The sequence below is a fragment of the Medicago truncatula genome, chromosome 3, assembly GCF_003473485.1.
Source record: "Medicago truncatula cultivar Jemalong A17 chromosome 3, MtrunA17r5.0-ANR, whole genome shotgun sequence".
NCBI classification, from domain to species: domain Eukaryota; kingdom Viridiplantae; phylum Streptophyta; class Magnoliopsida; order Fabales; family Fabaceae; genus Medicago; species Medicago truncatula.
The window spans coordinates 51,833,298-51,855,652 of record NC_053044.1 but is presented as its reverse complement, the minus strand read 5'-3'; the positions used below and the strand labels follow the sequence as shown (position 1 = coordinate 51,855,652).

Here is a 22,355-nt window from a genome sequence, read left to right as displayed (position 1 = left end):
GTGACCTGAGTTTGATCCCTGGCAACGGCGATTTTTTATTGTTTTTCGCTTTCTTTTCTGTTGTTTTTCCCTTCCAAATCAACCTTATGCCTTCAGCCTTCTGCATATCACTCTTGATATCAAATAGAAAGATAAAATTGCAACCAACAATGAATTAGGCCACTAAATGCCTTGAGCTCCTTAAAGATATAGTTAGAGGTTCGACTGAAGAAAAGAAAAATGAATTGAAGGTGGGAATCTACTTTTTGTTCTACACATGTTCTTTCATATAAATGTTAACCTTAGAAAGATATTGTTTCGATCACATTTATAATCAAATATTGGTTTTTCAGATTCATTAAATAATGGATGTATCCGGACTATAATATAGTTTAGATACATCTATCATTTAATCAATGTGAAAAAATAATAATTGTTTATAAATGTGACCTAAAATTACAAATAAATATAATAATAGCTTCTTTCTTTTTGGTCTAGTCATCCAATTTTTATAATTAAAAAAAACACTAATTTGTCTTATTTTCCACATTGACGTAATTATTGATTTATTTATTTTTTTGGTACAAAACGTAATTATTGATTTTATCATCCTTTCTAAATTATCAAATGTATACTCTATCAGGTGGACACATTTTTCATAGGTGGATACATCCTATTCAATTGCTCATGATCTTTTTTCTTTGAGAGTAATTGCTTCCAATGAGTTAGTTTGTGACAAGTGATGACGAGTGATTTGTGTATATTAATTATAGTATGCACATCTCCACTCTAGGAGTTTTGTCTCAGCAATGTCCACCAAAGGCATTCTTGGTGGCAATTTATCATAAATTTTGTCGCCTTTGCTTTTTCAGACTTGTAGCGGAAAATTTCTTTATTAGTACTTTTTTTAATGGATTCTTTTTGACAAAAAATAAACGATATTCATTCATTCAAATTGATAGAGTACATCGATACAATATAAATTCAAATTCGCTAAAAATAAAAAGGATGAATCTGTGAACAAACTCACATCATCCATGTTAATAGCATATAACAGCAAAGTACATATGCCTACAAATATGACTATATTTATGTCTCCGGATCTGCAACGTTGACGACGCCAAAGTCATTATCATTGATCGGATCTGCACTTGCTCAAAGCTAATCTTTTAACCTAACCTGAATTAAATAAACACCGCACAAAGACTGGAAATCAAAACAAACAGAGAGACGACGAAATCACAAAAAGCTAAAAACAAAAAGGATGAATCTGTGAACAAACTCACATCATCCATGTTAATAGCATATAACAGCAAAGTACATATGCCTACAAATATGACTATATTTATGTCTCCGGATCTGCAACGTTGACGACGCCAAAGTCATTGTCATTGATCGGATCTGCACTTGCTCAAAGCTAATCTTTTAACCTGAATCAAATAAACACCGCACAAAGACTGGAAATTAAAACAAACAGAGAGACGACGAAATCACAAAAACAAACGAAAGAAAACAAAAAATATGTGAAATCACTTATTAAAATAGGGTAGAAGGAAAAACAATTCCGATGTGTGATTTTTGGGTCAAAATTGACCCTAAATCACCCCTCTAAAAAGAAGAAGAAGAAGAAGAAAATGGTGACGGCTAGGGTTTGAGAAGAGAGGGGAGAAAGGTGATTTCCTACTTTTTAAATAGATGAAATTACAATAACTACAAACTCATACATGTAAGTCGAGGAATTATAGTTTAAATTCCGGTTACAACATTTAATTTAACAATTTTAGTATTTTTTGTCAGTTGAGTTAAGACTTGTTAATTTTCCTTATTCTGATTGTTTTTATTTTGTTTTTCAATGATGTTTTGTTGTATATGCACACATTATCAAATACATCAATTATTCAATCAATTTAAAAGAAAAACATTTTTATATCTAAGACGAAGGGGTATATGATGTTGGTAGAAGAAGTTATCAGCATGTGTCCTAGATAAGCATATGATTATTAGGAATGTACTCACACTTCACTTAAAAAAAAAAAAAAAAAGAATGCACTCACACTTATTTTGAGACAAGAAGTGATTATAAAATGTAAATGAATTTATACATTTAAAAAGTTTAAAATAGTAAATTTGTATTAAAACTTATACATTTTATATTAAATATACAATTTTTAATAAATTATCATTATTTTCAAAAAAAAATTATTCCTTTAACATGTACAAAATTGCATATATTAAACAAATTCATTTTTTTTTTATTAAGAACTTCCTTTAGACTTATATTATTGGTCTTTCTTGAGATTCACAGTCGAAATTTCTGGTCCCTTACTTTTAGACCTCGCTCCTCACGTACAATCTCAATTTTTTATTTATTAAAATATAGGATATGGATTGGTTAAAAAAAGTATAAGATATAAATTTGTAAAAAAATATATAGGATATAGAATAATATTGCACTCCCTTCCGTCTCGATTATAAGATCGATTTGTTAAAAAAAAAAATAGGATATAGAATAGCACTGTACTCCCTTCCATCTCGATTATAAGAGAAAGTTTATTATTCAGATTTATTTAATAAATGATGTAACTTCTAACATAATCTAGATACATTATTTATTAAATAAATAAATTTAAAAACTGAATAAGTTTTTTGTTCTACAAAAAATAAAACAAAGTTTTGTCTAATTTGTAGTTAAGTACTATTAACATTTCTATACGAATAAATTTAATTTTTATACATTATCAACCTATAATTGTTTTAGAATATCATTCAATTATAACCGTTATGACATATGGTTTTATATATAGAGAACCAGAGGTGGTAGACAACATAAATCATTTGCACTAAAGGTCGGTGCAGTAGCCAGTAGGCAGTAGCCTGACATCGTTGTTTAACAATTTGCATATGTAAGTACACTAGATTTCAACTCTCAATCTAAATCAAATTCAGAAAGTGTCACTACTAGATTTTTAGTACAAAGTGAACTGCTTCAGTTCAGTTCATTCATACATACATGTGTTTCAACCTTTGCCAGCTAACTTTCTGTCAGACTGTTTACACACACACCTCCACTTGATCTCTTTTCTTTCATACTCTATATATTAATATTCCTCTTGTATTTTATTTATTTAAATTCAAATACTATAGCTGAAGCTTGTCTGATTGTGTTCCTTTTTAATTTCATTTCTAGTAATAACTATGATGGCCAAGTTAGTTAGTTTATTAATTTCCACTAGTTTATATCTTTGTGGATATGCATAGGGTTGTGAATGGATGGTAATAATAATAATAATAAGCATCAAGGTGGTGAAGTGAGCATGATGGAGAAGAAAACAGAAGTGGTGGTGGCGATTTCAAATGTGGGTGGAGATACCCATCACCATGGCCAAGATCATGATCATGAGTTGAAAGGAGTTGAATCTTCACCTCGCTATTCTACAAAGTCACCACCTTTAAACTGTGCTTCCCCTGAAATAAGGTTCATCCCTAGCCCAAATAAGCCCCCAAAGGTTCCTGCTACAAATGAAAGCCTTACCCCAAGAAAAACTCTTGTTAGATCAGTGTTCTCTAAGCCCAAATCAAGATTTGGTGAACAACCTTACCCTATTGATGGAACCCTTTTAGAAGAGAATGTTACTTCTTCAAATTTGCAAGATCAGATAGCTGTTACTTCACCATATAAAGCATCACGTTCACCGAATAACAAACATGGAACAGTTTATAGAACCGTTTCGATTACTTCTGTCGTCACTCCTAGAACACCTTTGATGACATCTCCAGGTCCTGCTGGCGAGGATCCTGATGAAATCATTTACAAGAAAGTTGAATTTAGTAAAGGCAAGCGTAAGAGACTAACTACTAAGGTTTTGATCGAGTTGTTCGTGTTTGTGTGCATCACGGGTAGCTTGTTGGCTAGTTTAACAGTTGAGGAACTAAAAAGGACGGAGATTTGGAGTTTGGGGCTTTGGAGGTGGTGTATGCTTGTGATGGTGACATTTTGTGGCATGTTAGTTACCAAATGGTTCACGCACATTGTGGTTTTCTTGATTGAAATGAACTTTTTATTGAAGAAAAAGGTGCTTTATTTTGTTCATGGACTGAAGAAATGTATCCAGGTTTTCACTTGGATTGCTTTGGTTCTCCTCACTTGGGTGCTTTTAATCAATCGTGGAGTCCAGCGATCTAAATTGGCCACGAAGATTTTGGATGGTGTAACATGGACTCTTGTTTCCCTTCTCATTGGAACATTTTTGTGGGTCATAAAGACATTGTTGCTAAAGATTTTGGCATCGAGTTTCCATGTCAAATCTTTCTTTGATCGAATTCAAGAATCGATCTTCCATCAATATGTTCTGCAGACTCTCTCTGGGCCTCCACTAATGGAAGAGGCTGAGAAAGTCGGCGGATCTCAAAGCACTTCCCATTTTAGTTTCAGGAGTACAACCAGTAAAGGTAGCACAAAGAAAGAGGTTATTGATATGGCAAAGCTTCACAAGATGAAGCAAGAGAAAGTTTCTTCATGGACTATGAAGATTTTGGTAGATGCAGTGATGAACTCAAGGCTGTCCACAATCTCTAACTCTCTAGATGAAAGTTTTTATGATGTAGAAAACGAACAGAATGATAAAGAAATTACTAATGAGATGGAAGCAACTGCTGCTGCCTATTACGTTTTCAGGAATGTTGCTGCTTCCCCTAGCTGCAAGTAAGAATATATATATGCATTATTACTTGTAGAGTTGTTGATGGTCGTAAGGGCATGTTTGGATTGACTTACTTGTATTGATCTACTAGCATAAGCATTTGTGAGATTGTTTGGAAGAGCTAATGAAAACAACTTATAGCTTAAATAAAAACAATTTGACTTTATTTTATCTTTTATTATAAAAATAACTTATACATTTACACTTATAAGTTATAAGGGCTTATGCTACCAACGCTTAATTAAGCTGTTTATCTAAACAGAACTAATTGTATTTATTGTTCTTTTTTTTTTTAATTATATATATCTGTCACTCTTGCTAAAAAAATGCTCTCATTATGAATAGGGACATCGACGAGGATGAACTCCGTAGGTTCTTGATTAAGGAAGAAGTTCCTTTGGTATTTCCCCTACTAGCACAGGCAGAAACAGGGCTGATTACTAGAAAATCTTTAGCAGCTTGGGTGGTAAGGTTTTATATGTTTGTTAAAAATTTGTCATCATAACTTCAGATTGAGATTCTGTTTGGACCATAATCTTTGTATTTTCCAGTTGAAGGTATATCAAGAACGTAGAGCACTCGCACATGCCTTAAGTGACACTAAAACAGCGGTTAAACAATTAAACAAGCTTGTTACAGGGGTCCTAGTAGTGGTGACCATAGTAGTGTGGCTTCTTCTAATGGAGATTGCAACAACAAAAGTACTTGTATTCCTCTCATCACAGCTAGTACTTGCGGCTTTCATGTTTGGAAACACGTGCAAGAATATATTTGAAGCCATCATCTTCGTGTTTGTAATGCATCCATTTGATGTTGGCGATCGATGTTTTATAGATGGTGTTGAGGTAATTTATAGCAGCCGAGTTTAACTTTATTGTTTTGATATTTGCGTATTAATGCATTCAAAATTATCTTGCAGCTATTGGTTGAAGAAATGAACATACTGACAACAGTATTCTTGAAACTTAATAATGAAAAGGTGTATTATCCAAACTCTGTCCTAGCCATAAAACCGATCAGCAATTATTACAGAAGCCCTAATATGGGTGACAGTGTAGAGTTCTCAGTTGATTTTACAACGTCAGCAGAGAAAATCGGATCACTGAATGAAAAAATAAAGAGGTAAGCTAATTCTGGATTCAACTGATTTTAATTCTGCTCACCCCTAACTCGACTGTTGGCCGTATTCGGCTAACATTTCAAATATTTTTTTGGGTGTAAATAGTTCTAATGTATTTTTTTTTAATAAATTAGGTATTTGGAGAGGAATCCACAATACTGGCATCCTAGTTTCAGTTTGGCAGTGAAGGAGATTGAAAATGTAAATAAGATTAAGATGGGTCTTTATGTTACTCACACAATGAACTTTCAAGAATTTGGGGAGAAGACTAAGCGGAGAAGTGAATTAGTGATGGAAGTAAAGAAAATATTTGAAGAGCTCAATATCAGATACTACCTTATTCCGCAAGGTGTTCATCTCAGACACATGGAACCTGATTCAAGTTATCTCAAGTGATGATTCTTACTCATTACTATGAAACTTCATGTATTTGTTCCTTTTGTTTCTTTGGTCTGTCAAAATTATCTCAGAGACATCGGTTCTTTACATGAATCATGATTGTTGGGAGTGGTTCTATATAGTGAAAGTAAAAGGCCTTAACAGGCTATGTTAGCAATATTTTTACATATGATTATTAAATTATGTATTCAGGACTCTTAGGTCTTCTGTACCAACCTTGAAGTGGATCCAATGTAAAATTCCGCCTCTCAAGTGATGATTACTCATTACTATGAAACTTAATCCAATGTACTAGTCTTCCGATAACTGACTTAATCTACCATTGTTTTTGAATGAGAAAGAAATAACAATGTTGAATGTTCAAATTCTATTGTTTAAAATACAACCTAGAATTTCAATCAACTCAAAACATTTGTCCATTACATCACATCATTGATGCATATACACACAAACCTGTTTCTATAAGTTTAGTCCAATTGATAACACAAATGCTAGCAGTATCCATCCCGCTAGAAAGTATCCAACCAGTCTGGTGGGTCCAACATCCTCAGGTTCCTGCCATGAAAAGTGGAAGTATTCCAAACATGATTTATATAAACATATGTCTTAACTCTTAATTAAATGCATCAATTGAACAAATTCATTATCATATTTGAGAAATTCTATCCACCTCAAACACCTCCTAGGAAGTTGAGAAATAGAAACAAGCAATTAGTACCTGTGGTGGAGGATCTCCTTCTTGAAGTACTGAAACATCAACCTCAAATGGCCAAATGTATGTTTCTGTGTTATCTTCTCTGGACAAGCTCCAGTCATACATTCTTCTTTCATCCGGCGATGACATGATAGTGTATGATTCCTATATACAGTTAAGGTTAACCAAATCATCACCTCTCAAGTCTCACCTATAATAATAATGCAAACACAAAAATTTAAATCATGCATATATACTAACTCTGAGAAGTTCCAATTTCTTGTTGAGTATGTCTTCCTCTAAACCTTGACTCTCCAATTCTCGAACCTTGTTATTATACGCAACTGGTACCTGTTAAAGTGAAGAGAGACGCAGATCGAAAAGATAAGTTGAATTATATAAAAGACTTTAACTGCAGCAACGTAAAAAGTTTTACATTGTGCGATGTTTGATGAGTATGATTGATTGACGGTATAAAAATCTTTTCATCATCGACGAAGGTATATATGAATTAAATCCGATATAAAATGTTTCTGACCATGTCATATGGACATCCTTTTGGTAAGCCAAGTCTACCATAATGATCTGCATCTGTAATAGCTGCATTCTAAACCATATCTTCATCAATTCAATTCAATGCAATGCAATGCAATTTTAGGTATATAATAACAACAAGATTATGGAAAACTTACGTATGCCACGGAGAGCTCTTTCTACGTTGAGAACAGAAATTAAAGAAGATGATTCTTTTGGAAGTTCAATGGAACTCTCTGACTCAACCTCTGTTGAACCTGCAGAGTTTTCACTAGAGCTTCTGATACATAGTTTACGCGGTAGTTTCACAGAAAAAACAACGTTATTAGCTGAGAATCCTAGTTTGCTTGGAATGTTGTTACTTTGAATGCAAATTGTAGTGGTGGTGGTGGAGGACAAGGCCATTGCTAAGTTTTCATTTATTGGAGTACTCTGTTTTTGTTTAATGTAACATTATGAAATCAAACAATAAACATGGGTGAGATAATGCAACGGATCTTTGCCACAAATGTGTTATCTGCAAGTAGTTCACATGAAAGTTTATTATGTTTAAATAATATCTGAGAGTTTAAATTATCAAATGAGTCGTTGTAGTATAGTGGTAAGTATTCCCGCCTGTCACGCGGGTGACCCGGGTTCGATCCCCGGCAACGGCGTTTTTTTTATGTTCGCTCTCTTTTTTGGTGTTTTCCCTTAATACCATAGTTGTTTTCTTTCCTTTCTGACTCTCGTTATTTTATTTTATTTGACAAAAGAATCGCCAATCCTTCATTTTTGTGCTAGTCCATAAGATAAAAATGTAAAATAATTTATTTATAAATTAAACTATTTCTGATTCAATTTTCAATTAAACTATTCTAAAAATTAATCTACTTTTAAAAAAATGGATATTTGATGCATCGATTATTATCTATTATATTTTTATTAGAAAAAACTACTATTTTCATGGAAGAAAAGATTTTTTTTTTTTTTTTTTAATTTCAAAATCAAGTTCAAACACATCTCGCAGTTTTAAGTTAGATATTTATAATAAATTTTTTTTGTTTTTTTTTTTTAAAATTGCTCTTTTAACTCATAATATCTACAATGTCGTCTATTTTTTTTTATCAACAATATAATAAATTAAGTGATCGATCAATTTAATTTTAAATCGGATTGAATAACACATCTATGAATTCTAACTTTGGACATACTAACTTAATATTAAACGTACATATAAATAATTTTTAACCGAATTTAATGAAAATAGGATAATAATACAAATATTTTATGAGGGAAAAAGATCAATTTATAACAAAAGAAATTAAAAAGACTAATATGTTACAATCAGCTAATTAAAAAGGTTTAAAAGGTTGTGGATTTAAATAGTACCCACGCAGGCGCATTGATTATTTTATTTCAGTCGCAATTTTCTTTCTAACTCAAAAAATTGAGGTTAGGGATTTACGTCTCGAAGAGGAATATCGAAAAAAATAAAAATGAAATTCATAATGTGATTATCGACAATGCTACTTTTCTATCTGATAAGGAGGCTGCAATTCCTGATCATGATCTCGAAGCTGCTGCAGACATGGATGAAGATTTGGATTGTATTTCCAATTCGCAGAGATACATACATGGATATTATATTGTACGCAAAATGGAGGAGGAAGCGAGTTCAGATGTTTATTATATATCCACAATGCTTTGTTAGTTGACATTGAAAATGAAATTATTATTCGTGACATCACCCAATCGATTATGCAAACATGCCTGCTTGTAATGTTCAGCTTCTCGGAGCCAAAGAAAATAAAACTTAATATATTGAATGTTCAACTTTTAAAAACAACTTTCATATTTGATTTTTTAACTTATGCTTCTATAACACAAAATAGCATTTTAACGTAAATATTCATATGAATTAAGCAAAAATTTGGAGAAAACACAAATATACCATTATATACTAAAACAAATTTGAAGCATCCTAGTATTTACAAATTATAATTGCCCTATGTTTCTTACTCCGTATATCAATATAAGTACCCCCTCCATATTTTATTACAATTCGTTTTGACAAAAAAAAAAAGAAATATAATTAATTTTGTATGAGAAAAAGAAGTTATGAATTATTTTACAAAATTTTCTCTCATTAATGATGTATGAAATTGATATTAAAAATTGAAAGAAGAGAGATTAATAAATAGTAAATGATATGATAGAAAAAATAAACATTAATGATATAATAAGATAAACTGTCATATAATAAAATATAATTTTTTTTTCTTTTCAAACTGGCATATAATAAAACACGAAGGAAGTAATATTTTAAATTAATAATACTTGAGAAATTAGTTCGATGGTTTGAGTTTAACTTTGTTATCTTAAGATGTTGAGTTAGAAGCGGAAACATTATAAAATGTTCATCAGTGTCATTTAATTAATAAAAATTTCTCCGTGCCCTGCTTTCTTTTTTAAAAGATGTAACAAATTTCTTTATTTTTAACCTATTAAAAAATATCTGAGTAAATTTTTTTTTTATCATAAATATATTAACTTATCATGGTTATACAGTTTATCTTTCATGGTTATACAATTTCTTCTCTCCCAATATTTTAGTTTAGGTTACTAAGCACCTTTTGAGAAAAAGTGACTCTAAATATAGTCCCATTTTTAAATTATTAATATTCATAAATATGGTCATCTCAAAAGGGTCTTATAATTAGGGACAATAGTGGTTTTAATTTTATTTTTTTAAGAATTTCATCCAAAAAAATATTTTTATAAGAATGGATTTTTTTTAAAAAGTCAAACTAATCCACCGAAATGAGCATCAATAAGAATCGAATTTGACACTTTGAGAGCTGACACGCTCCAAGATTTTTAAACAACACCATCAAGTCAATCCAAGTAGCTAAAAGGTAAATTTCCATAAAAAATCGAAAAAAGAAAATGCAATCACAATTTTTGCATTTATATTTGTGTATTACTATTATAGCATTAAAGAATTTTGCTAAAAATTGAGGAAAATAAAAACAAAAGGCTATAAAAAGCAAGTGCACTCCACTATTTACATGCAAATCTCATCTCATATAATTGTATTTGTATCTACTAACTCTTCCCATCATCTCATATAATTGTATTTGTATCTACTAACTCTTCCCATCATCTCATATAATTGTATTTGTATCTACTAACTCTTCCCACCGTTTATTTTCCAAACATGGGTGAGGCTCCAAAGCTACTATACATTAATGGGTTCCCAAAGTATGGCCATGATGAAACAGATCACCACCTTATAACCAATAATTACGACCATGATATTCCTTGGTACGAGGAAGTTATCGATGATGATCTCAAATGGTCTTTTGCTTTGAACAGGTTCATCATTCCTTTTGCAATTCACTACTACTACTACTACAGCCACAACTAACAACTCACAAGTCAATTATATATTTGAAAAATCCAAGTACCACATATTTATTAAAGATATGATATAAAATGAATTTACAAATAGTGACATATATAGAAAACACTATCATTTTCACAATTTGGACTTATGATGTTTCACATCATTATTAAATCTACACAATCATGTTTTCCATCTTTTTCAATAGTGTGCTTCATAAAGGGATCAGTGATTACCAAGAGATAGCTCTTTTGGATACAAAGCGTTTTGGAAAGGTATGTAATTTGCTACAGTACTTCTATTATGGACAATGGATTATTACTAATGATTATTTATTTATGTTGCTGTGTTAATTTAAAATCAGAAATCTGGAGTAGGCATGGCAATGGGGCGGGGTGGGGACGGGTTTTACCCTCCCCATCCCCATGTCCGATTCTCATATACTTACCTGTTACCTTACCCATACTCAACGAGGATTAGAAATTGAATCTCATCCCCGTCCCCGACTGGTTCGGGTATCCCCACCCCATCCCCGTATCGAATAATTTTTTTTAATAAAAAAAGAAGTTTTTTTGCATCCCTATGAACAACGCTGTAATACATTATCCAACAATATGTTCACTTCAACATTTGTTAGACGGAATGATTTAGTTGATCTTTTAAATATCAATGGTAGTTTTTTTAACATGACAATTATCAAACAAAATAACATGACATATCAACATAAAGTAATTTTTTACGTTCGGGACGGGTATGGGTATGGGTTCAGGATGGGTACCTATATTCCCGTTACCCGTCCCATACCCGTGTTTTGAAATCGGGGAAAACCCATACCCATACCCAAACCCAGTCAAAACGGGGAAAATCCGTCAAATTGGATTTGGTTCGAACGGGTAACCGCGGGTATGGGTTTTGTTGCCATGCCTAATCTGGAGAAATGTGTCACGATGGAGAAGCAACGTGCCACAATTGTTGAAGCAAGATTCTGGAGGAAGTCACTGGAAAAATCGTGCTACGATGGAATCGTAACGTGGCACGATGGTACGATGGAGGAAATAATAGAAACGTATTTTCAGTGAAGATTTGTTTCAACTTTTAAGGGTTACTTTCCACTATAAATATAAGCCTCGTATCAGATGATAAAGTGTGTAGAAAAACAGGGTTTAGAAGCCGACATACAAACTAGGGTTTATAGAGAATTTCTCTTGGCTGGGACTTTGGTAGAATTAGGTTTGAAGACTGATTCTTGTAACTCAATATCTCTTTCTAAAGAGACTCATATCATTATAGTGGAACGGAGAGCTGCTCTCTCCCCCAGACTAGGTCATCATTAAACCGAACTGGGTAAACAAATTCTTGTGTTCTCCTTCTTCCCTTTTTATCTCTTGCTGTTTGTTTTTGTTTGAATTATTTGTTACCCGTTTGATTTGATTACTTGATATTAATTTGCTCCACGCATCAAGTTTTTTTATTGGTGTGACTTTCTCAACGAATTCACAACAGTTGCATTAGGCCCTAGTGATTGATGGAAAGATGCCGAGTGCTGAAATGGACGAATTCATTTATCATGAATGCTTGATTCATCCCCCTCTATTATGTCACCCCAAGTAAATTTCTAATTTAATTTAGTGCTGGATTCGGCATTTTAAAGTATTGGACTAACATAAAAAGCATATGTTACTGATTATTGTGACAGCCCCAAAAGAGTGTTTATAATGGGAGGAGGTGAAGGGTCTGCTACTAGGGAGTCCCTCAAGCATAGCATAAGTCAATAGAGAGAGAGTCATCATGTGTGATATAGACCAGGTTATTGCCAAACCCATTAATAATGATAATGATAGTACTAGTATTAGTATAACAACAATATTATATGATATTAAGATTGATATAGTTTGATACTCAAATTAACTATGAACCAAACAGGAGGTGGTAGATTTCTGCAAAAAATACTTGATTACTAACAGGGAGGCCTTTGCTCACAAGAAGCTCGACCTTGTCATCAATGATGACAAGTATGCATCTTGCCCTTTTTTTTCTTTACTTGTTATTTTAGTTTATGTTTATTCAAAATTTCAAAATATTATTGAGTAAATACTATTTTGGTCCTTTGACCGTCAATAATTTTTATCTATCAATTAATTCAACCACTTTTTTATGATTTGGAACTAACAAATTTATATTGACCTTTTTCTTTGTAATAAATAATTTCTAAAATTTTAATAAACAGGAATTTTGCTTTGTAGGGCTGAGTTAGAGAAAAGGAAAGAGAAATTTGATATCATTGTTGGAGATTTGGCAGACCCAGTTGAAGGTGGACCTTGTTATCAACTTTATACAAAATCGTTCTATGAAAATATTCTGAAACCCAAGCTCAATGAGAATGACATTTTTGTGACTCAGGTATAGTAAAAGAATGTTCCAACTATATAGGTTTTATGAAATTAAAGAAGTTTCTGATTTTTTTATTAAACTATATGTTAAGGATTTGGCAAATTCTATGGTACACCCAATAAATTTGGATGTATCGATACACCAAGTCGTAAAATTAATAATAAATGAGTTGTTTTTTTTGAAGAAAAATAATTATTTTCTATCATTGACAACTAAGATAATTAAATTTTATTTACCAAAAGCTTCGACGAAATAAAATTTAATTTTTAAGAATTTTTATTACTCATAACAATGAATATTGATTATTTTTATGATAAAATGTAAATTTTTTAATATGATCTTTATAAACAATGAAATGATGATTTTTCTTATGAAATGATGTTTTCTAAAATATAAATATAAACAAATACTTTTTTATTTCATTAAAGTGATCGTTAATTTATATATTTTGTGAAACAAGAGTACCAGTACACTCAAAATTGTGAGTGTACCATAGAAGTTTCCTAAGTATATTTTGTCGGAATTTACCAACTAGACATATGTTATATCTTGCACAGGCTGGACCGGCAGGTATCTTGACACACAGGGAAGTCTTCACTTCTATATACAACACAATCAAACAAGTCTTTAAATGTAAGAATATTTAATTTAATTTAAGTAATTGGATTCAACCATGGATATTTTGTTATTGTTTTACTCAAACATTTATTATTGTGCTTGTTTCCTTGCAGATGTGATAGTATACACAACTCATGTACCATCTTTTGCTGATACTTGGGGATGGGTTATGGTAACAAAAAAAAAATTAGTAGAGAATAAAATTGTTTGTGCTGTATAATGTAGTTGTCATCAATCATTTTTTCAAGTACTTATTTATATCATGCTTTAAATCCAGGCTTCAGACCAACCATTATTCATTGGTTCTGAGGAAATGGACAAAAGAATCAAAGAAAGAATAAATGGAGAATTGCTCTATCTAACTGGTGACTGGTTCCACTCATCTACCACCATGAACAAGACTCTTTCGCAATCGTAAGTACAATATTTCTTTTTTGCAATTCACATTTCAATGAAGAACTCTGATTATGATATCAACATTCTCACTCAAATGTTTTGGAACTTGACACCAAAAGCTTATTTGTTTCAGGCTTCAGAATGAAACTCATGTGTACACTGAAGAAAATGCTAGATTCATTCCTGGACACGGTGTGGCTTATCGTCTCTGATGTTTCAAGCCGTAGGTTGAAGATGAATTCTTGCAGTATACTTTCTCAAATATTTCTGAGTTTAGATTTCACTTCAAAATTATCGCAGGGCCTGAGTAACTCAAGTTGTTTGGAATAGCTTATTTGGAGTTTATTTAAACTTGTCATTTGATTTTAATCACTAGCTTTAGCATTGTTTCATCAATCTGGGTCAATATATCTAAGTTAGGTTGATTTAGAAGCTCCTGTGTGCTAATGTAACATGATAGATTTGTTTCTACTCTGAATTTCCTCAATAAGAATTAAGCTTTATAGTTCATTGTGATTTTTAACAGACAATCTATGAGGTCTTTCTTTAGGGTGCTACTTTTCTCCCGACCTTGTAACTAAAATTCCCTATGTTTTTAGAAGTATACTTCTGAACGACACAAAATTAATAAAATAATTTAGTCAAACAAATACATCCAAACTCATATCGAGGATGAAAAAAATAGTGCAGAAAACTCATAGCAGGTACACTTGTTAAACATTAACACACCATCTATGCAGATTGAAACGGCCTTGTTTGGATAAACAACTTATTTTGCATCTTATAACATAAGCGCTTACCATAGTCGTGCTTATGAATAAGTTGAACATGTCGTAAGTTGTTTTCTTAAGTTCTCCAAGTAGTGTTAGAAGTGTCTATGCTATGCTAATAGATAAGCTGAAATAATTTTATCATACCCTTTTAAAATTAAAAGATGATGATCACCCCTACTCCCCAAGTTCAAACTCAAATGCAATAAAAATAAGACTAAAAAGAATAAAAGATAAGGAGAAGCTGAGATTCACTTTTGAACATACAATGCAACCAGTAACATAAACATATTACATTAAATCAAAAGGACATAAAGTTCAAAAGCTTTTCAAGACATACATAATTAAGCTCTCTTAACCGGATCAAAGTTGGAAACCCCAATAACAGCTCCAAGTATAGCTGTTAGCACAGCTCCACCAGCAAAAATGCTTAGCAAAAAGTTCTGGAGAGATGGTGAGAGATCAGATCCAGCTGCATGAGCCACATCAGGTATAACCATGGAGGCTGTCAAGGATGCAGCTGTAATTGCTGTCACTGCCTTTTCTTTCAAAGATGCATTAATTTCAACCTTGGATTTTGACTGTGTGATCCTCTTTGGTTGTGTTATGGGTAATGGCCTGAAAAATGATTCGGAGGATGGATTTTTCAGCTTGTTTTGGGTAGCAGAACCCAGTGGCAAAGCTGTTGCAACAGAAGTAGATGCCATTTTTTTTTTGCTCTTGTTTGTTATGCTTGTGATGTGCTTGCACCTGACCTGTGTAGACTATGCAGAAAAGTTACGTGCTTGATACTTTGATAAGGTAATGGACACAATAAGATTATGATAGGTTGAAATTGGAGATTTTCAGATGATGTAGCATATGTTGGTTATCCTACGTGGAACATTCTCCACCTGGTATTTGTGAGATAGGGTTATCATCTCATAAGATTACACATTGTCAATTGTCAAAAAAAATAATCATAAGATTACACTTGGCATAATCTTATGCTTATTTTACCTTAACATGTTAGTTGTTGACTTACTGTTATGTTAAGGAAGTTACTCACTGTACATGTGTGTATGTTTGTTTATTTATTTTTAACAAAAAATACTCTAATCCTTTCATTTTAAAGACAGGAAAAAAGATAGATGAACAAAGCCTACAAACAACAAACATCAAAAGCTATATAGCACCTACACTTCCTAGCGAAGGTGTGTCCGATGTCCGACACAAACATGACTCCAAACATGTTATCTCATTCAATTATTTAATTCTTTCAAATTATTACCGGAGTCATGTATTGATATCATGTCCGGTGTCCGTGTCAAAGCATCATAGATGAGAAGTAATGCTGAGCCAATCATAAAATAGCCAGATTCAAGGTATGAAGTTCAACTGTAGGACAAAATTTCACTTGTGATCAACTTCAAGGTTGGTACATAAGATTTAACAGTCCTGAAAATATAATTTAAATAATTACACGTATTTATTTTTTATTTTTTTAATGTCTACTTGGGCCTTTACTTTCACTATATATATAGAACCACTCACAGTCACAGGTAACTGCAATCATGATTCATGAATCATGAATAAAACCAACCAAAGAAAAAAACAGATGGTATTAGGCAGACCAAAGAAACAAAAGGAGCACATACATGCAGTTGCATAGCAGTGAGAAAGAATCATCATTTGAGATAACTTGCATCAGGTTCCATGTGTCTGAGATGAACACCTTGTGGAAGAAGGTTGTATCTTATATTGAGATCTTCAAATATTTTCTTTACTTCCATTACTAGTTCACTTCTCCGCTTGGTCTTCTCTCCAAACTCTTGAAAATTCATTGTGTGAGTAACAAAAAGACCCATCTTAATATTATTTACATTTTCAATCTCCTTCACTACCAATCCAAAATTAGGATGCCAGTATTGTGGATTCTTCTCCAAATACCTAGTTTTGAAAAAGACATTAGAACAAAGAAATTCATTGAAATACTAAGATTACGGCAATAAGACTTGTTCCAAATTGAGGATAAAACTCCACTAGCTTACCTCTTCACTTTTTCTTTCAGTGCCCCAATTTTCTCTGCTGGTGTCGTAAAATCAACCGAGAACTCTACCTTTTCAACCATATTTGGGCTTCTGTAATAATTGCTAATCGGTTTAGAGGCGAGGACAGAGTTTGGATAATACAACTTTTCATTATTAAGCTTCAAGAATACTGTTGTCAATATATTCATCTCTTCAACCAATAGCTGCCAGATAATTAAAAGGCATTAATACGTGAATCTCTAACAACAAAATTAAATTCGGCAGCTACAGAAGTTACCTCAACACCATCTATAACACACCGATCGCCAACATCGAACGGATGCATTACAAACACGAAGATGATGGCTTCAAAAATATTCTTGCACGTGTTTCCAAACATGAAAGCCGCGAGTACTAGCTGCGATGAGAGGAATACAAGTACTTTTGTTGTCGCAATCTCCATTAGAAGAAGCCACACTATTATGGTCACCACTACTAGGACCCCTGTAACAAGCTTGTTTAATTGTTTTACAGCTGTTTTAGTGTCGCTTAAAGCGTGTGCCAGTGCTTTACGCTCTTGATAAACCTTCAACTGAAAAATATAAACATTATGGTCCAAACATAATTTCAATCCTTCGTTATGATGTTGACAAATTTTTAACGAACATTAAAGACCTTACCACCCAATCTGCTAAAGACTTTCTGGTAATGAGCCCTGTCTCTGACTGTGCCAGTAGGGGAAATACCAAAGGAACTTCTTCCTTAATCAGGAAACGACGGAGTTCATTCTCATCAATGTCCCTATTCATAATGAGAGAACTTTTTAGCAGCAACAAGAGTGACAGATATCAAAACAAGGAGAAGGGAAAATACACATAGGTCATGGGTAGATAAACAACTTAATTAAGCATTTATCAATATATAAGCCAAATCTATAACAGAAGATAACATAAAGTCAAATTGTTTCCATTTAAGCTATAAGTTATTTTCTATAAGGTCTCCCAAAGAGTCTCACAAATGATTAAGCTAGTAGATAACCTCAATTTAGTTAATCTAAACAGACTCTTACAAGCAACAATAACTCAAAGTAATAATAATGCATATATTCTTACTGGCAGCTAGGGGAAGCAGCAACATTCCTGAAAACGTAATAGGCAGCAGCAGTTGCTTCCATCTCATTAGTAATTTCTTTATCATTCGGTTCATTTTCTACATCATAAAAACTTTCATCCAGTGAATTAGAGATTGTGGACAGCCTTGAATTCATCACTGCATCTACCAAAATCTTCATAGTCCACGAGGAAACTTTCCCTTGCTTCATCTTGTGAAGCTTTGCCATATCAATGATGTCTTTCTTTGTGCCGCCATTAACGGTAGTACTCCTGAAACTAAAATGGCCAATACTTTGAGTTCCGCCGATCTTCTCAGCCTCTTCCATAAGTGGAGGCCCAGAGAGAGTCTGCAGAACATATTGATGGAAGATTGATTCTTGAATTCGATCAAAGAAAGATTTAACATGGAAACTCGATGCCAAAACCTTTAGCAACAATGTCTTTATAACCCACAAAAATGCTCCAATGAGAAGGGAAACAAGAGTCCATGTTATATCATTCAAAATCTTTGCGGCCAATTTAGATCGATGGGCCCCACGATTGATTAAAAGCACCCATGTGAGGAGAACCAAACTGATCCAAATGAAAACCTGGACACATTTCTTCAATCCATGAACAAAATAAAGTACTTTTTTCTTCAACAAAAAGTTCATTTCAATCAAGAAAACAAGAATGTGCATGAACCATTTGGTAACTAACATGCCACAAAATGTCACCATCACAAGCATACAATACCTCCAAAGCCTTAAACTCCAAAGCTCTGTCCTTCTCAGTTTCTCAACCGTTAAACTAGCCAACAAGCTACCCGCGATGCATACAAAAACGAACAATTCAATCAAGACCTTTGTTGTTAGTCTCTTTCGCTTGCCTCTACTGGATTCAACTTTCCTGAAAATGATTTCATCAAGATCCTCGCCAGCAGGACCTGGAGATGCCATCAAAGGTGTTCTAGGAGTGACTACAGAAGTTATAGAAACAGACCGATTCACCGTTCCAGACTTGTTATTCGGTGAATGTGATGCTTTATTAAATGTGTTCCTATAAGGTGAACTAACAGCTAAATGTTCTTGCAAATTTGAATAAGTAACATTCTCTTCTAAAAGGGTTTCATCAATAGGATAAGGTTGTTCACCAAATCTTGATTTGGGCTTAGAATACACTGATCTTTTAAAAGATTTTCTTGTGGTAAGTTTTGCAGTTGCAGCAGGAGATTTTGGGGGTTTATTTGGGCTAGGGATGAACCTTATTTCAGGGGAAGCACAGTTTAAAGGTGGTGACTTTGTAGAGTAGCGAGGTGAAGATTCAAAAACTTTCAACTCATGATCATGATCATGATCTTGGCCATGGTCTCGACTCACATTTGAAATAGGAACTACCACTTCTCTTCTATTCTCCATCATGCTTACTTCACCACCACCATGATGCTTATTACTATCCATTCACAAATCACAATCCTAAGCATATCATAAAAATAGAAACTTGTGGAAATTAATAAACAAACTTACTTTGGTCAACAAAATCAAACCTTTGAGTAAGTAACGTTGAACAATTATTACTAGAAATGAAATAAATAAAACACAGTGGAGCTGGTTTCAGATATAGTATTACTAGTTACTATTTTATGAAAAAATAAACAAATAAATACAAGAGGAATATTATAGAGCATGAAAGAAAAGATGAAGTGGAGGTGTAACTAGTTATGTGTGAATCTAGTGAGTGACCCTTTTGAAAAGGGTAGCTGTACTTACATGTAAAGTGGGTTGGTCAACAAAAACAGCGATGTTTGCGGAGAAGACAGCCTATTTCTTAGCCAAAACTTAGAGAAGAAAAACACAACTTTAACACATTTCAATTTTTAGAAACTCTTTTTTGATCAAAGAGAACTTTTTTGTCTTTCATTAAAAATTAGACAAAAAAGTTGTCCCGAAAGAAACAGACAAAAAAATTAGTAAGATTTACGTATACTAATTTGACCTATTGATTATTAAAAGCTTGTTTCAATAAAATATAGGTCAAATACCGGCTCGGGTCTTTTAAGTTTCATATTTGTTTCAGATAGATCATTTAAGTTTCTAAGGTTTTAGATAAGTCCTTTAACTTTCGAGTTAGTTTCGGATAGGTCCTTTGAGTTTCTAAAATTTCAGATAAGTTTTTAAGTTTCGAGTTTGTTTTAGATAGGTCATTTCTAACAACCTCCGTTAAGCCATAGTTGATCTGTCCGTTAAGCCAAAGTTGATCTGGTTGGCGAAAAAATTTGAAGCCAAGTGTCAGAGAGAACCACCTCACCACTTAACGGGCAACATCAGTTTTAGTTTAACGGACATAACAACTTTGGCTTAACGGAGGTTGACATAAAAGACATATCTGAAACAAACTCGAAACTTAAATGATCTATCTAAAACCTTAAAAACTTAAGGATCTATCTGAAACAAACGTGAAACTTAAAAGATCCGGATAGATATTTGGCCTAAAATATATCACATAGTTTGTTTTCCAACAAATCCAATAAACTTAAAATACCAACCGCATGTGGTTGGTTCAATGATAAGAGATCCAAACAACTTGAAGAGATGAGTATGACCATAGCAGAAGTTATGTCTCTTGCACATAAAAAAAACAAAAAAAATTGAACGAGATAATTCATGTTTGTATATTCAACAATTTTTTTAAGATCAGTTTTATTTGTAAGATAGGTCAGTGGTTTGAGTTCATATATTTTAAATATGAAAAAATGGATGTAAGTGGTTCGAACCCGACTCATATATATATTATGTAATGTTATGTCAATTGAGCTAAGCTTATGCGGATATTTTAAAGATAAGTTATTGTCAAATAATAGTGGATACTTATAAATTATAGGGTTAAATATGTTTTTAGTCTCTATAAATATACCAACTTTTCGTTTTAGTCCCTCTAAAATTTTCCTTCAACTTTTAATCCCTACAAAATTTTCAATCACTACTTTTGGTCCCTCTTTTAAAGTAAACTCATATCTAGAATTCATATTTTTGAATAAAATTTTTCAGAAAAATTCATAATATTATAAGAATCTCTCCCTAAAAAAATTAGAATGTTTTAACAAAACATGAATTTAATATAAATTTTTATATTTTTTACGGTTACAAATTCTTATTAAATTTGTGTTTTGTTAAAAAATTCTAACTTTTTTTGTGAATGTTTTTACAATATTCTACACATTTATGCACAATTTCATTAAAAAATACAAAAAAAATAACTTAAAAAAAGGGACTAAAAGTAGTGACTGAAAATTTTATAGGGACTAAAAGTTGAAGGAAAATTTTAGAGGGATTAAAATGAAAAATTGATATATTTATAAGGACCAAAAACATATTTAACATTAAATTATAATTATTAAAAAAATATATTCCCTATCTCCTAAAACAAAAACAAGTGACTTTATTGACCGTTCTAAGTATGTCAATGCACATTTTTAACATTTAATATATTTAATAATGTATTAGAAAACTATAAAAATTTAATATTTTAAAAATATGGAACAAAACCAATTCAAAAATTTCTCTTTCAAGCAACGTCTTCTTTTTATCTTGTTAAAATATTAATTGCACTAATTTTTTTTATAAAAAACAAAAAAACTCTCATATATGATTTCTTAATTTACGCGTTTAGACTTTAGACCACAAGATAGCATTTCTTGATATTTTATTTTTGGGTTAAATATGTTTTTGGTCTCTATAGTATTTCAACTTTTCGTTTTAGTCTTTCAAAAAATTTCCTTCAACTTTTAGTCCTCCAAAAAATTTTCATCTTCACATTTAGTCCCTATTTTAAAGTAAACTCATATGTAGAATTCATATTTTTGAATAAAAGTTTTCAGAAAAATTCATAATATTATAAGAATCTCTCTAAAAGAAAATTAAAATTTTTTAACAAAACATGAATTTAATATGAATTTTTATATTTTTTATGGTTAAAAATTCATATTAAATTTAAGTTTTGTTAAAAAATTCTATTTTTTTTAAAAAAGATTTTTACAATATTCTACACATTTCTACACAATTTCATTAAAAATACTAAAATTAACTTAAAAATAAGGACCAAAAGTATTGATTGAAAAGTTTGTAAGGACTAAGGCGGGTGTATTGGATTAGAATTTTAAAAGACTATTTTAATAAAAAAAAATAAAAAAGTCTTTTAAGATTTTAAAAGATTGTGTGAGATTGTATTGATTCTGTGAGATTTTAAAAAACTTTTTATGTAAAAGACTTT

The 22,355-nt window shown here is 32.0% G+C and overlaps 5 protein-coding genes and 1 non-coding gene across 9 annotated transcripts; 3 read left to right on the top strand and 3 right to left on the bottom strand.

The window, feature by feature from the left end:
* The first annotated feature begins 2,743 nt into the window (after positions 1–2,743).
* LOC11428784 (mechanosensitive ion channel protein 10) lies at positions 2,744–6,504 on the top strand. The gene is made up of 6 exons (XM_024777670.2): positions 2,744–2,882; positions 3,238–4,681; positions 5,025–5,145; positions 5,231–5,524; positions 5,599–5,801; positions 5,934–6,504. The coding sequence occupies exons 2-6, from the start codon at positions 3,246–3,248 to the stop codon at positions 6,193–6,195; spliced, it is 2,316 nt and encodes a 771-aa protein (XP_024633438.1). The 5' UTR covers positions 2,744–2,882; positions 3,238–3,245; the 3' UTR covers positions 6,196–6,504.
* Position 6,505: 1 nt separating this feature from the next.
* Positions 6,506–7,906, bottom strand: LOC11421544 (NAD(P)H-quinone oxidoreductase subunit U, chloroplastic). Its single transcript, XM_003603153.3, has 5 exons — positions 7,585–7,906; positions 7,431–7,492; positions 7,154–7,243; positions 6,917–7,057; positions 6,506–6,753 (listed from the first exon to the last, which is right to left on the bottom strand). Exons 1-5 carry the CDS (start codon positions 7,829–7,831, stop codon positions 6,658–6,660), a joined length of 636 nt encoding a protein of 211 aa, XP_003603201.1. The 5' UTR covers positions 7,832–7,906; the 3' UTR covers positions 6,506–6,657.
* A 104-nt stretch (positions 7,907–8,010) lies between these two features.
* TRNAD-GUC (transfer RNA aspartic acid (anticodon GUC)) lies at positions 8,011–8,082 on the top strand. The gene has a single exon. It is a non-coding gene; the product is annotated as a tRNA-Asp (tRNA).
* Positions 8,083–10,612: 2,530 nt separating this feature from the next.
* Positions 10,613–14,714, top strand: LOC11435403 (thermospermine synthase ACAULIS5-like). The gene is given in 11 exon segments (XM_024779263.2): positions 10,613–10,783; positions 11,020–11,086; positions 12,324–12,418; positions 12,508–12,580; positions 12,582–12,617; positions 12,735–12,823; positions 13,055–13,211; positions 13,760–13,835; positions 13,934–13,992; positions 14,098–14,234; positions 14,350–14,714. Coding segments are annotated over 11 exon segments (1,026 nt in total). The 5' UTR covers positions 10,613–10,625; the 3' UTR covers positions 14,429–14,714.
* Positions 14,715–15,213: 499 nt separating this feature from the next.
* On the bottom strand, positions 15,214–15,810 carry LOC11442239 (uncharacterized). The gene has a single exon (XM_003603150.4). The coding sequence runs from the start codon at positions 15,691–15,693 to the stop codon at positions 15,331–15,333; it is 363 nt and encodes a 120-aa protein (XP_003603198.1). The 5' UTR covers positions 15,694–15,810; the 3' UTR covers positions 15,214–15,330.
* Positions 15,703–19,969, bottom strand: LOC11442238 (mechanosensitive ion channel protein 10). Of its 4 annotated transcripts, XR_005645335.1 has the most exons (7): positions 18,108–19,825; positions 17,676–17,796; positions 17,294–17,587; positions 17,017–17,219; positions 16,624–16,915; positions 16,257–16,363; positions 15,703–15,879 (listed from the first exon to the last, which is right to left on the bottom strand). XR_005645335.1 is itself a non-coding variant. In XM_024779260.2 (6 exons), exons 1-5 carry the CDS (start codon positions 19,544–19,546, stop codon positions 16,654–16,656), a joined length of 2,319 nt encoding a protein of 772 aa, XP_024635028.1. In that variant the 5' UTR covers positions 19,547–19,826; the 3' UTR covers positions 15,703–15,879; positions 16,624–16,653. The 4 variants fall into 4 exon arrangements, 3 of the variants coding, with proteins under 3 accessions (XP_024635028.1, XP_039687749.1, XP_003603197.1); XM_024779260.2 differs by lacking the exon at positions 16,257–16,363 and having other exon boundaries at positions 18,108–19,826; XM_039831815.1 differs by lacking the exon at positions 15,703–15,879 and having other exon boundaries at positions 15,886–16,363.
* Between the last annotated feature and the right edge of the window lie 2,386 nt (positions 19,970–22,355).

Excerpts from the sequence above, each read along its gene's own strand:
- LOC11428784 (XM_024777670.2), top strand. The coding sequence starts at position 3,246 with ATGGATGGTAATAATAATAATAATAAGCATCAAGGTGGTGAAGTGAGC. Across the intron at positions 5,146-5,230 it reads AATCTTTAGCAGCTTGGGTG|TTGAAGGTATATCAAGAACG; the intron begins GTAAGGTTTTAT and ends TGTATTTTCCAG. Across the intron at positions 5,525-5,598 it reads GTTTTATAGATGGTGTTGAG|CTATTGGTTGAAGAAATGAA; the intron begins GTAATTTATAGC and ends ATTATCTTGCAG.
- LOC11421544 (XM_003603153.3), bottom strand. The coding sequence starts at position 7,831 with ATGGCCTTGTCCTCCACCACCACCACTACAATTTGCATTCAAAGTAAC. Across the intron at positions 7,493-7,584 it reads AAGAGCTCTCCGTGGCATAC|CTATTACAGATGCAGATCAT; the intron begins GTAAGTTTTCCA and ends TTTAGAATGCAG. Across the intron at positions 7,058-7,153 it reads AGAAATTGGAACTTCTCAGA|GAATCATACACTATCATGTC; the intron begins GTTAGTATATAT and ends AACTGTATATAG.
- LOC11442239 (XM_003603150.4), bottom strand. The coding sequence starts at position 15,693 with ATGGCATCTACTTCTGTTGCAACAGCTTTGCCACTGGGTTCTGCTACC.
- LOC11442238 (XM_003603149.4), bottom strand. The coding sequence starts at position 19,546 with ATGGATAGTAATAAGCATCATGGTGGTGGTGAAGTAAGCATGATGGAG. Across the intron at positions 17,797-18,107 it reads GCTGCTTCCCCTAGCTGCCA|GGACATTGATGAGAATGAAC; the intron begins GTAAGAATATAT and ends CATTATGAATAG. Across the intron at positions 17,220-17,293 it reads GTGTTATAGATGGTGTTGAG|CTATTGGTTGAAGAGATGAA; the intron begins GTAACTTCTGTA and ends ATTATCTGGCAG.